We start from the raw sequence: 14,940 nt of genomic DNA on the forward strand, positions 1-14,940 counted from the left end.
ATAGCATTTTTGACCTTTATTCATTCATTTTTGAACACATTGCTGATATATTTCATGACGTCTACTGTCAAAGAGCTTTAAGAAAGGACTGATGAAGTTATTTGTTTTCAGTTTCTATTCTTTTATCCAGAGTTTTTGATCCACGGAGCTGCAGCCGAACCAAACTGCAGTTATGAAGGCTCCCTGATGCAACAGGTCTGTGCAGGAACATGAACTCAGACATGCTACAGCTCTTGATTAAAAATAATGGACATCTTCATCACTGCTGCGCTGAAGGAATGTGTATTAAATATCGTAATGTATAGTTATTTCTGTGTTTCTTGATAAGTGTTTAGTCCGGGGTCAATGTACAAAGGCTGGTTTTGATGGAAGAAAGCATTGTTGAAATCAGACCTAATTTTTCCCCTTTGGTTTGTGCTTTCATGAAATAAAATAAAAAATAAATAAAATAAAAACACAATAATTCTGGGCCATTGTAAGAAGTTAATATGTGAATTTTGCCAAAGACTAAAAAAAATGTTTATGAACCATCCATTCATCCATCCATTTTTCCATTCACCCATCCATTCATCCATCTATCCATCCATTCAATGTGATGGAGGTCTACTGGAGCCTATCCCTGATGTGCTCGGGCATAGGGTGGGGTCCATCCTGAACAACCGTAACCTGTCCTTCACAGGGCCACATGAATACAAATAACCACACATTCAATATGTCAGTTTGGATTCCCCAGCTAGTTTACCATGCAGGGGGTTTTTCTTTCTTTCTTTTTTTTTACAGTGGGAGGAAATTACAGCACCTAGAAACCCTTTCAAGGACATGGAGAACAAGCAGACTTCTCACAGACTGCCTCAAGCAGGGATTAAAATCTTCTAGATGTGAGGCAGCAGTGCTGTCCACCAAGCCACCATGTTTGTGATCTATTGTGATCTATTTTTAAATAATATCCAATACGGGAACAATCATCATCGGCATTTGTACATTTATGGAGACAAGAGACTCATCGAAAACAATCAGGGTGGTGTCTCAAATCAGTATCTCAGATGTCAAAACTTCGGATTTACTGTTTTACAGTAGTAGAAGAAGAAGGTGAAGATGAAGAGGTAGACAGAGTTCTGCTGACAAACGAACCAAAGTCATTTTCTAATTAATCAATTAAGGGAATTACGACTAGACGTATAATTTCCGGTCAGATATAGACTCTCTGTGAAAGTGCCTGAAGCGCAAATGTACAGAGAAACAGATGCCAGAGCTCTGTTTCACCCTTTAGCACCACCCGCCACCTACGATAAACCGGCCCGCCTCCCACGGCGAGAGCAGCCACAGCGAGTCCCAAATGACAGCCTGATGTCCTCCCACACACTCACCCTGCAGCCACAACAAACTCCAAACCCTAATTACACCAACTTTTCCATCTTCAACTAATTTCCCTCAAAACTGCAGCGCTGCAGTAAATCCCCTGTACGCCATACAGAGTGTGGATCCAGGCTTCCCAAAGCATCTAATCTTGGTTTCTTGCCTTCTAGGGCGAATATATTAGGAAAATTTTGAAATAATTGGATAAAGTCAGATATCTATTAGGTTGTAGATATCCCAAGAGAATATAGATCACAAAGATAAATATGTGATAAATATTTTGAGTAAGTAATACTTTTCTCTGCAATCAAACACCGCGGTAAATGACTGAATGAATTCAATGAATGAATGACTTTAATCACAGGATGACCTCCTCTGGCCACTGCTCCACAGTAACCCAGAAAAAGGAAGGTGGTGTATTTGTGACTCCGCACAGAAGGCCATTTGTACGCCATTAACACATCCTTAAAGTAAAAACAGCACAGCTCCGGTCAGATACGATTTGTTTTTTCAGCTCACGGTCACACGCTCAAAGAGTCCAAAAAGAGCAGGAGAATTGAAGGAAAGGCCTTCCTCATTTCACTTTTCCCACGGTTAGATAGAGAGAAGAGTGCTGAGTGACGCTTCAATTGCAACACTTATACAGGAAATATGGCCAGGAAAGCCCAGGAAGACGCCAAAAACAAATGTTTTTGCACTTTTTTTCCCCCCTAGTGTCTATAAACACAAGGTATGTTGCACACCATCATTACAGACAATTTCATTACAGCTGGACAGCAGAATTTTTCCTTTAAAAGCTCTGACTCCTTAACAGAGCGTCATTAATCTTTGACTGACGGCCTGTGAGCGAGAAAACTCCAATCCAGACATTCGATACGCCGCCTCCTCGCTGAATTTGTTGTCTGCGTTTTGTTTTATTTTCCCACTTCTGCATCCAGCTATACAATGCTGCTAAAAATAGTCACATGAGTAATAAAAGCGCTTTAAAGCCCGTTGCTGATTTCATCCATTTTGAGGCCGGGCCCTGTCTGCTCTGTGGCATGCAAACTGAGCAGGGAAGCGCCAACGCTGATTAGCGAATGCAGCAAGCATGTATTAATGAATCCCACGCTGCAGCTGAGTCCCACAAACAATCAACAGCAGCACAATTTACAGTTTCAATCCGTTTGTGGATAGGTATAGTTATGTAATACACACGCGGTGGTCCGACTGCCTTGTTCCTAACGATGCCATTGTTTCACTTTTGTTCCTAATTAAAATAACTTGGCTCACAGTCAACAAAAACCTTGCAAATTGTTGTTTTTGGACAAATATAGCTCCTTCTAGACTTAACTACATCCTGGGATGAGTTACTGCTTCATCCACAGACACCTCACTGGGAGCAGAACTGTCACACTGGGAGCAACTTAGGGCTTAAGGTCTCACCAAAGGACATTTCAGGTCCTCCTCCGCCTTTAAAATTAGGCCGTATCACTGAGTTTGTAGCGTAACAGGGAAATAATGCCAAACTTTGGAACCCATGACACACACACACACGCACGCACGCACGCACGCACGCACACACACACACACACACACATCAAGGTTCCCTTCCTGTTGGCTCTTATTAGTCACTTCATGCCATTCCCTGTAGTGTCACATCCCCGTCACCTGACCATTTTCCCGAAAGGAAGCAATCATCCTTGCCAACGTGGATAACCAATTACCGACCCTCTTGTGTTCAGGCTTCCAGCTACTGCGCCGTTAAATGTGCCATTTTATCATGCTGCTATCATGTGATGTTCATGTGATGTGCATTCTCACACAATCGAGAACAGAGGATCATTTCTGAAAGAGTACTTCACTAAATGGGACTGCACCTGCGTTATATGCTGTCATTTGATCAGTCGGTGTAAAATATCGATTATAGCAGTTGTAATGCACACCTGGATCCTAGAAAAGGTCTTTTCAGGTCATCTTCCTCTGTCAGTTTGGCGGAAACTGAGGCCTCTCATAAAACTGCTTAAGTATCATGGGAGGAGGCTTTGGGCGCATTAGCTGTTTGTATCCAGTTAGTTAATCCTATGGAATATGATTGCATCTGTTGGCTCTATTCTCTCATGCTGTCAGACTGCTTCCCCAATGAAGAAAAAAGTATAGTCTCAACAAGCACACACTAGGATAACCTGCACATTTGGTGGTGTGAAAAGACGCCTCAGAGTTACTCAGCTGAAGTCGGGAGCTTCTTTTCTGTAAAGTCAAAACAGAGAAACATATCTAATCATATAGAAGTCGCGCCACGTGACTCTGCTCTGAGATTTTCTGGGTTGACAAGCTTATCTTTATGAAACTTTGACTTGAGCTGCTGTGAGTGTTCTGGCAGGGACACATTTAGCACCGAGTGCCCGTGTTGTGATACCAGCATGTCAAAGTGTGCATGTGAACAATGTTAAGTGATGTGTGAAAGTCAGCGAGAGGCAAAGTGAGCATCAGTAAGCAAGCCAGCACTCTTAATTCGCTTTAACACCTACAGAAGGGTGTGTTAAATAACTGACGCTGCTTGCACAGCATGCCTGTGTGCTATCTGGCTTCCTGTCACATGATCCACTGACCGGTATCTCTCCTCACCGGTGACTGGCCTCATGTGAGCTATCTGCTTGGAAGACATGACAATATTGCATTAGCAGAGTTGACTATTAACTGTTTAATCTGTCTAAATGGCATTAGGAGAAACTAAAACCCTGATGATGTCCACTTTTCACAATGAAATTATTGTATAATATAGGTCATGATGACAGAGCTGCAGTGACTACAGTCATTTCTACGTCCAGTCAAACAAGAGCACGCAGGTGTACTCGTAGAAAAGTGGAAGTTCAAATGAACGTCTTTGCTAATCTATCAGTGTAACTGACACGCCGTTATCAGGCCGCAGCTATTTGTTTACACCACACTCCCTTTGCGGCCCTCAGCCCACAAGACGGTTTGGATAATCAGCTCATAAGCATCCCGCATGTGTGCACTTGTACGCTATCATGCAATAACTGACTCCGAGCTGCCGACAATGTGTGAGCAGTAATCCGGGTTAGGGGCAGCTCCACGGGTCAAATTTTTTTAGCATCAAAGCGCATTGTTAGGGCCGCAGGACCAAACACCCAGGTGATAGTTACTGTTTGTAGATACAGAGTGTCACTGTACCATCATTTAACTTATAAAGTTTGGCTTGTTTTAATAATGCAAGATGAAGTCAATGTTGGGTTCAAAGACATCAATGTACAAGGGCTGCAGGTGTTATAAGATATATATTAAAATTGCATCTAAAATGAGAATTTTTTACTTTATAAAGTCAGATTATAAAGTAACGATGCACATTTCTCTTGGAGAAGAGATAAGTCTGTTTTAAATATAGGTGAATTATTTTCTTTTTTGTTTTAAGGCTTCTTTTTCAAGTTGATAACAACTGCGTTGAGTACTCGCAACTTACCATTTAGCAACTTACCATTTAGCAACTTACCATTTAGCTCAGTTCATAGAAGATGATGATTTATACCTTTTATTGGAATTCTACTTAAAAATACCCAGATATGAATTCTTGTACATTTTCGCCTAGTCCTGCAAAGTATTTCAGGGAAATTTCTATGAACATCCTAACTGTTTTTTTTTGTGGCTCCGTGATTGGTTGCAGTGAAGCTGTAAGGTTTGAAACTAAATCCCAGTCAAAGTCCTGGACACACTCATTCAAAATGAATGCACTGGTATGCATGATTGTTTTTAAATTTGACACCAGCAACAAGTTTCAAAACAGTGCAGACAGGACATGTTTATCACATGTTTATCACAGGACATGTTGCATCATCTCCCAGAAGACCAGTTTTAAAACTGAAGCACATCCTCATTCTCACTTGGATTTCAACTGACAAACAATACCCGGTCTCCTGTATTCTTACTTTTCATAATGTACCAAATGATTCCAGATGTTCCTGCACACATACCAGTTCATCCCAGGGACTTTTGTTGAAGCCATGATGTTGCAATATTGCAGAATGTGGTTTAGCAGTCTTGCTGAAATGTGCAAAGTATTTCCCTGACAGAAACAAAATCTGGATGCCAGCCAATTATGCTCCAGAATCTGTCTTTGGAAGATGAATGATAAACATGCCACACGTACCAACCCCTATACAATCAAGCATGCTGGCTTTTGAACAGTCGGCTGATAACAAACAGAGGTTCCTCCACTCTGCAGCAGGATGTGGGCTACAAGAATGTCATGTTTTGATTCATCAGACCACGGGGCAGTTTACAACTGCTCAGCCCATCTTTAGTAGACTGAACATGAGGTGCAGATTTCTTTTTTTTAAATGTTTCCTGAATCGTTTAATGACATTACACACCACAGATGATGAAAGCCACTAATTATGGGGCATTTACGCCGCAACTGTTCAAAATAAACATAATGTTTTTTCTAAATCAACAAGATTCCTCAGTTGTAGGATTTCATGTGCTGTCTCTTAAACAATTTTGATTAAAAACAAGGATAACAAAATGATTTACAAACCACAGCATTCTTGTTTTATTGGCATTTTCAGCAGCAAGTCAACTTTTGGGGCTAAAAATAATTGCGTGTATAAGAAGTTGTGTATTTCTATCAAGGTCATGATAACCTGTGCAGAGGGTTCATCTCATTTACTCTGATGAATTTGTTTTATCTCTCTTTTTATAATATTGTTTGCAGCTTTAGATCCTGCTATACAGGCAGGGGCGTCAATTGGGTATGGCAAGGTATGGCAGCCGCCACACCTTTGCTTCAAGGGTTAAATGTAAATGTTTGTTTTTTTTAAATACATTTATGGAATAACTACAAATGCAAATAAGAGCAACATGATCGATTTCACTAGTTATTATAAACTGCAAAAACTCAAAATCTTAACAAGAATATTTGTCTTATTTCTAGTTAAAATGTATAATTTTTAGTCAAAAAAAATCTCATTACATTTAAGACAAGACTCAAAAACAACAATTTTCACCTGTTTCAAGTAGATTTTCACTTAAAATAAGTAGAAAAATCTGCCAATGGAACAAGATTGTTTTGCTTGTAATGAGAAGATAAATCTTGTCCCACTGGCAGATTTTTCTACTTATTTCAAGTGAAAATTTACTTGAAACAGGTGAAAATGGTCAAATAACAAGTTATTTTTCTGGTAATGACTCTTGTTTTAAGTGTAATGAGATTTTTTGACTGAAAATTAGACATTTTAACTAGAAATAAGACAAATATTCCTTTTTTTTTTAGTTTTTTTTTTAGTTTTTGCAGTGAGCGAGACTGCATTTGAAAAAGTTCCAATTTTCTTGACCACACAGATAAGCTACATAGCAGACTTCTGTTATGAGTATTTGCTGGACGTGTTGATTGATACTCTAGTTAAGTTCTGTGACTCGTAACCTTGCCATACCTTAATTCCACTGAATTGACGCCACTGTATACAGGTCTACCCTCCATACGGAAGGCTGCCAGTCAGATATCTTATCAATTTCCACCAGTTTGCAGGCTTCAAATGGCGCCACATGATAAAGAGAGACACTTCAAAGCCCAACAGCAAGACATCAAACAGATGGAAAAGGATCTTTTTTTTTTTTCCTCATGACATCAGCCTTTCCCAAACATTCGTCCATGCAGGAACAGCCTGTCACCTGGAGGATGGAGAGCATGAAAATCCAGAAGGTGTCAGTCTGTCCCTCTCAGGGTTCTGGAGCAGGTTTGGTGACAGCCCACTGATTGTTTGATTGTTTTCTGGATATGTCTGTAAAAACCACAAGACCATCCGTGTGCCCTGACTCACACACAAACAACCACCCTTCCATCCATCCATCCATCCATCCATCCATCCATCCATGCATCCATCCACCATTCCATCCCTGCACACGATCTGGGAGGGAAAGAAAACCACTGTGAGCAAAGCACACGCTTACCGTGATTGTCTTCCTCCATGTCGATAGTAAAAACGAGCAGGCAGTCCGGATGAAGGTGCGAGTGCTTTTCAAAAGGCTCTTCTCTCCTTCCACATCCAGGCGAAGCCGGCGGTGCCTTCACAGGCTGCTGGGAGACTCACTGGTGCCCAGTTGGTCGGTCGCGAAATTAGTAAAAAAAGAAAGAAAGACAGACAGAACGGGGGGAAAGCGAAGTTGCAGTGTGAGGGTACATTAAAGCTAGATCCTGATCGGGAGAAACAGTCATTCAGACGTGTGATGTGTGTTTCTCCCTTGTCCGTCTGCTCCATCCTCAGCTGCTCCGCCTGCATTCACATTAGACACACTGCAACCAGGCCGCGTCATCAGGCCCCGCCCCCGACCACGCCCACACTGCTCGCAACAAAAAACGGGCGAAAAGTTTACTATGAGTAAACCCACACAGTAATAAGCAGTACTGGAGTTGAGGGGGGGTGAGGGGGGGTGGCATCCCCTCTGAAATAAAAACGGTCAAAATCAACCCCCCTGTAAAACTGCCATCCCCCCTTCCCATCCCTTATGTTATTTCATCAATGAATGTGATATTACTGCTATTTCAACATTTAGAGTCATCAGCAGAAAATTTTGACAATTTTCATCTGTTTCAGGTAAATTTTCACTTGAAATAAGTAGGAAAATCTGCCAGTGGGCCAAGATTTATCTTCTTATTATAAGCAAAAAAATCTTGTTCCACTGGCAGATTTTTCTACTTATTTCAAGTGAAAATCTACTTGAAACAGGTGAAAATTGTTGTTTTTTCCAGTGATGAGTCTTGTTTTAAGTGTAATGAGATTTTTTTTTTACTAAAATGAGACATTTTAACTAGAAATGAGACAAATATTCTTGTTAAGATTTTGAGTTTTTGCACTGATCCATTTTACTTATCCTGTGAAGGACAGAGGCATATTGATAAGTTCAGAAAACTGTTTTTATTTTTGTGTTTTGATGTATTTGATGTAAGCCCAGTGGATATTTAAAGCTTACAGAAGGCTGCATTTAACTGCTGCTATGTCATTCCTTCAGTGTTTCTGCAGATGTTTTGGTCAGTGATATTATTTGTAATATATTATATTATTTGTAATCAGCACAAATTATCTGTCCCCATATGGTAAAATCCACCATCCCCCCTGATTTTTTTTTACAACTCAAGTACTGGTAATAAGTATGTACTAACTAGTCCAGTGCTGCTCCTCGGGCAGTTTATCTTGATTACTGAGCTCAGTTTGTCTCTGTCATTCATTATATCATTTTTTCCTTTATTACTTTGCTTGCATAAAAGAACTGGAAAAAAGAGAAAAAGTATTGAGCTTAATTTTACTTTATTTGTGTAACCAAAATGTCTTATCCTTAATGGGTTTTTAAAAAAAAAATGAAAGCATTAACAAGACAGCTTAACTTACTTTGGCCATTTTTCAGAATCAGAATCAGGTTTATTGGCCAAGTATGAACATGCCAGACAAGGAATTTGACTCCAGTTATTTCACTCACTGTACAAAAAATAGACAAATGGCTGTTATTAACATATATACAATTAAAAACATGGTTATTAAACGGTGCATTTTTTACAGCATATGATCATTATTATTATTATTATTATTATTATTATTATTATTATTATTATTATTATTATTATTATTATTATTATTATTATTATTGCACAGAGATTGATTACTCTATGAGACTCTATGAGTGATGAGAGTTCATCAGAGCAACAGCTTAAAAAACGAAAATGACAGGTTCACTTATTTATTTAAAAGGGTTACTTCTGTTGGATAACACATTAAGTATGTGAAGCAGAACTACCATATGGCGAGTTGAGTAATTGAACTATTTATTGTACTTTAGTTGAGTTGGGAAGTAAAAAGTGCATAAAAACTTCCCACTCCGGCCCAGCCAACGTTTGAAATTAGGGCCCCATCTGAATTATGGATAGGCTTAAAGATAGGGCCCAATATAGGATAAACCACCATTTTCCATCTTGAGCCCATGTCAATTGTCTTCTAGGGATCACTTATGGGCTCAAGTGGGACCTAGACGAAGAACCCATTTTCGTTTCATTTATTACTTAAGAACTAACAAGTGCAAGTAATTCACATGTGTCCAATATGGAGCTCATCTGATGCGTCATTTTTTTTAGTCCACTTATATCTGAGATAAGCCCCACATATAAAGGGTATTAACATTTGCTGCAGGATGAAAAGACCAAATAAAACGTTTTTTATCTTCTAAATGGAACAAAAAAGCCTTGAAGGGAATAAAAAGCTTCCACAGACTTAAATTTTGTCATAAATCATCTTCAGGATTTGTCACGTCATCAAACAACTTGCTTGGTTTCACAGAGAATCTGAACCGTGCATTTTACATCTGTTCAACTTTATTTTCATGTATAGAGTACAAGATAAGATTACCGGTACTGGTTTAACCTCATGGTGTCTCTTTTCTGGGTATTCATATGACTAACCCTAACACTGTTAATATTATTCCTACACTTCTGAGAAAAAATATAATAGGATTTAAAGTTTAAAAATAACAAGATGGACGATTAAAAAACTGAATTAATCAAATAAAGCAAAATATGATATTATCATGAGTTCCTGGAACAAAGACTTTTGCTGAGAGCGGCTTCAAATCAGAGTACTTTCATTAGCTTATGCTGTATATTGTAGGAGTTTTTCTTTTTAATTGCTCCCAATAGCATTCCCGTTGTTAGATATTATAAATATCTTGGTATGGCCTCCAACCTCACAAATCTGTGTCATTATTGGTGATGCAAACATGACGGCACCTCTGATTGCTCATGGTCAATCCAGCTTCCTGCCTGTCCCTGCTCCGCTGAGACCGAGCCCATGACTCACTGAGACCTTTCCAGCAAAGACCCCCCCCCCCCCCCCCCCCCCCCCGTCACACCAGAAGCCACCCTACTGCAGGGAGGAACATGACGGCAGGACTCAGCATATGGTCGCGAGTTCAGGAAGGGAGTTGTGCTGAGGACACATTGTGCAGCACTGCAGGAGCACAATGGAAGAAAGTCACAGAATAGGAAGTGATGTGATGTGCCTGTTCTCCTCCACCCTCTCAGTTTTATAGAAATCTGACCTGTGCCACTCAGAATGGTGCCACTCACCGACTCCATTGTAAGCTTTTGACATAAATAATGACAAGGACAATCCATGACTGTGAGTTCCATGCCATGTATCCACTCTCTGTGGATTGCATATGTATGTCCCGCATTTTAGCAGATGACACTTTACTTTTAATTTGGAAGAGCACTTACGAAGTCTGAGTATAATCTGGGTCCGTATGCCTTTGGATGCCACCTGCACCTCATCTGGCCCGACTCACATGGCCCCTCCCATAGGTGGTGGGCCCACAGGACCAGGGGTGGATAGTAACAAATTACATTTACTCAAGTTACTGTAATTGAGTACTTTTTATGAGTAATTTGTAATTTTCTAAGTAGTTTTTGAAATATGTAATTTTTACTTTTACTCGAGTACATTTTGACCCAAGTATTTTACTTTGCTACATTTGAACCCCCCTCACGTTACTGAGTACAACATTTATGGTGAAAATCTTGTGGGCATTTTATTTTGGTTTATTGTGAATAGCAGGATCCTGCGGGCATTGGGCACTTTATTTTGTGTTTGAATACTTTGATTCTGGTTTTAGTGTTGTCGGTTGGACAATATGACTGAAAATAGTTTGCACTTTACAGTACAGGTTGTGACTGTCCTTTTTGTCCTGTTCTGCGGAAGTAAGAGGATCATGTTACTGAGCTCAGCTGAGCTTTTACAAGTGTGGATGTGTACTTTAATACGCCTCAAAGTTAATTAAAACAACTGAAAGTAACTTTTACTCAAATTACATTTTAAATTAAGTACTTTTGTACTTTTACTCGAGTAAATTTTTATATGAGTACTTTTACTTTTACTTTGAGTAGGATTTAAGCAAAGTAAAGATACTTTTACTCACTTACAATTTTTCAGTACTTTTTCCACCTCTGCACAGGACGGCAAACCCATGTTTTTTGTTCAGGCTAAGCCTAGCCAGGTCCCATGGGTGAATGCTCAGCCACCAGTCCCTCCCCTAGGCCTTGTTCCAGGGTGGGTCTCCAGTAACCCATGTCACAGTCCACCTGGTTCTAACTTGCCCATATAAGTCCTCTTGAATCAGTCTTAGTCTAGCCCATCCTCCAGGACCAATTGGCCTTAGGAGACCCCCCCATGGGGGACAAACTCCTCATAAACTACAAGGTCTGCATGAGTGAGTTGTGGTGGTTCAGACATCTGGATAAGATGCCTCATGGATGCTTCCCTGGGGAGGTATTTCATGCATGGTCAGGAGGGGGCACCAGAGCAGACCCAGGACACGCTGGAGGATGCGTCAGTATTCCCCTGGAAGGGCCAGAGGAGGAGGCTGGGGAGAGGGAGGCCAGGCCTCGCTGCTCAGCCTGCTGCCCCCGTGACCAATATCAGGAGTAACAGTAGTGGATGGATGGATGGACTGGTGGATGGACAGACAGAGGATGGATCTTCATTACATTATTATATTACATCATTACATTACATACTTCATTACATCATACACTAAAGGCTTTTGGGGACACTACAGTCCTATATAGGGCTATTAATTGCATGTGTTTTTTTTTGTTTTTTTTTGTTTTGTTTTGTCTGTAATACAAAGTGTGTTTTGTCTGAAAGTCTTAGATTTCCTACAAAAATAGAAACAGCAGTTGTTTTTAAAATCCTTTTTGACCAGTGTATGTGGTCTAAAGTCGCTATGGACAGTTGGACTTCAAATGTTTTTATTTCCCATTTGGAGCGTTTGGGAGTGTCCGGGGAAGCACAGCGGTGGGGCACTTAACAAAAAGATTCCTGGTTATTCCTGGTTTGAATCTCAAAGGATTTGAATCATTTATAAAACCCTTTCTGAGAATGCGAGGTTTGGAAAGTTGCACACCGCTTGAACTCCGAGTTTCCTTCCTGAAGTGTAATCAAAGTGCACTTCTGCTTGGAAAACCCATCTGCTGGCAGGACGGGCTTGTCTGACATAACTGAGGCATGTCTTCATTGTACAATGAAGTAACAATGAGTGACCTCATTGTTACTGGAATAACAAACAATTAGGAGACATTTTTGTATGAATCCAGAAATTATTGACAGATCAATCAATAACAAAAAGACAAACTATTGAACAATCTTAACTGTATCATGAATAAAAAAAAATTACACTTAAGAGTACATTTAAATTACACAGCCTGGAAAGATCAAATGCTCATTGCTTCAATTCAGACATCTATGGTTTAATTACCCTGAAATATCTTTTAATTCAGTGTCAAATAGAGTCTTATGTTCAGTCTTATGATATGATCACATACTTCTTATCCAATTCTCTCTCTGGATCACAAGGACTAACCATCCCTGCATTTTATTATTTCTCACTTATTTACTCCAAACTGACAACACCACATACACTCCAATAAAATACTTTTATTTCCCATATCTTCCTTTTTTCCCTGAAATGCTGCAGGCACAAACAAACACTGACTGCACAGGATTGCAACACGTTCCAATGAGTATCTCCTCGGAGGTTTCCCTGCAGGCACATCACCCCAGCTGGTTTCATGCAAATCTTAAAAGAGAAGCTGCAGGAAGTGACATGGAAATATGGCGTCTTCATCGTCATCACCATCATCATTTCTCTATGGCTATATAGGGTATCAAGGCAGGGATTCCTGTAAGTTTTGGGAATTGTCCTGCTTTAAATGTGCAGACCAGTCCAGGAAGAGGCACATATCCAGTTTCCACGTGGCTATAGAAGGGTGGGGGGGCCCGGACAAAGCTCTCTGCATTGAAACAATCCACTCTATTAAAGGAAACATTAAACCACTGACCACTTAGAGGCCAGTTGAAGACAAATGTTTTATTTTTCACTGGAAGCACATTGTTCCCCAGCCACCCTCATGTCTGTGAGGAAGATTTCTACTTGCTGCCTCATTAGGGCTTCAGTCGGACTTTCATTTTCAATACAAAAAAAGTCTGATCCAAAACTTTCGCTAGGTAAAGAAGTGACCTTTTCTTGGCTGTGGTAATGCAGCGGCAATTTTGTAAAGAAAGTAGCGTGCTCCGTGACCCATACTTTTATAATGAGGCTCAAAAATAAAGCTCGAGTCATTTCTGTGACTGAAAAACGCTGATTGTTGAATGGCTGCTCAGCTCTGATTACCTGATGTATCAACCCCTGTATTTCAGTTCAGTAGTCCCAATGGCTTTGCAAAATAAAAATACAATATATATATATATATATATATATATATATATATATATATATATATATATATATATATATATATATATATATATATATATATATATATATATATATATATATATATATACTAGCTCTCTTTTACAAATCAGTGGTCAATGTTGGGTCGTATCTTTTTTGTTTGAGCCTATTTGGCATCTCAAGAATGTGAAAAGTTCTCACATTCCTGCTGTGCAAGTAATGTGACACATTTCCTGTCTCACAGCGGTTGAGAGAGTTACAGAGTGTCGATAAATATCAGAAGAGAACCTGGAGAAAGAGAAACGTTCACATCCAGAGGCAGCAATGGGAGAAAGTAAACATGTTAGGTGTCATTCCAACTGAGAGCAAAGTGTCACATTTTTTTTCTTCTGCTCATCCTAGCTGGGTGGAAAGCTCCCATCTCACCTCCCGCAGCATCACCTGACTCATCACACATCTGATTTGGTCAAAAGGGTCCATGGATGATTTTCAGAATGTCATCAGAAACACAGGCAGTTAGGCAGTTGTGTGGAAGTCCCATTTGATCTTGTGACTAAAGCTTTTGTATGCTGCATATCACTTTGGGGGGGGGGGGCAATCTATTTTTAGGCAGCTCCACATCTGCTGCCGCTGGCTCATAACAACATGTTTGAAGTGGTGCCATCCGGAAGCAGTTGAGAAGTTTCAAAGAACATTAGAAAACCAATTTATTTCCTGAAGCTTTCTCAAACAATTTGGTGCATTGAGCTGATTTATTATTATATTTTGTGCATTCAGTGTGTGTGCACTGTCAAATGTGGCAAAATGTTATAGTTGTTTGGATGGAAAAAAGTCGGAGTTACGAAACTCAGTTATCAGATCCAAATTGTACATTTGCATATTTTTCTGATCAGGTTCTCATTCATAGATCAATTCTCTTCACAGCCTATCACTTGTCACTGTTTGGGCGACTGAATCATCGTGGAAGTGCTGTTATCTCCCGTTACTGCGGCTGTGGGCTTACATTGATCATATGAGAAGATAACAGCAGCTCAAATGCCAAAGTCTCAGCAGGGTGCAGCCATGCGCCTGGTGGCCTCATTTAGCTTTCACTCCATTAAAAATGTTGACTTTCTCTAAATTACAGAACGTGATAGCAGACATCCCACGTACCCTGTTGTTACAAAAAACAGTACAAAACACCCCACAAAACATTCAGGAGGCATTTAACTGATGACTGCAGCCTGTCAGTCCAAGTCTTATGCAAATGATGACACCATGAGAGGGGTCATTAAATCTTTTTGCTTATTAGGGACCTAATGATTGAATGTAATGATG

The 14,940-nt window shown here is 39.9% G+C and overlaps 1 protein-coding gene across 1 annotated transcript in view; it reads right to left on the reverse strand.

Moving 5' to 3' along the window:
• Positions 1–7,610, reverse strand: part of LOC133419068 (cytohesin-3-like) — a 38,347-nt gene extending 30,737 nt beyond the window's left edge. The window contains exon 1 of the mRNA XM_061708085.1: positions 7,300–7,610. Within this exon, the coding sequence (XP_061564069.1) occupies positions 7,300–7,318 (19 nt within the window). The 5' untranslated portion in view covers positions 7,319–7,610. The remainder of the gene's footprint in view (positions 1–7,299) is intronic.
• Between the last annotated feature and the right edge of the window lie 7,330 nt (positions 7,611–14,940).

Source organism: Cololabis saira, chromosome 19 (assembly GCF_033807715.1).
Source record: "Cololabis saira isolate AMF1-May2022 chromosome 19, fColSai1.1, whole genome shotgun sequence".
In the NCBI taxonomy this organism is placed as follows: domain Eukaryota; kingdom Metazoa; phylum Chordata; class Actinopteri; order Beloniformes; family Belonidae; genus Cololabis; species Cololabis saira.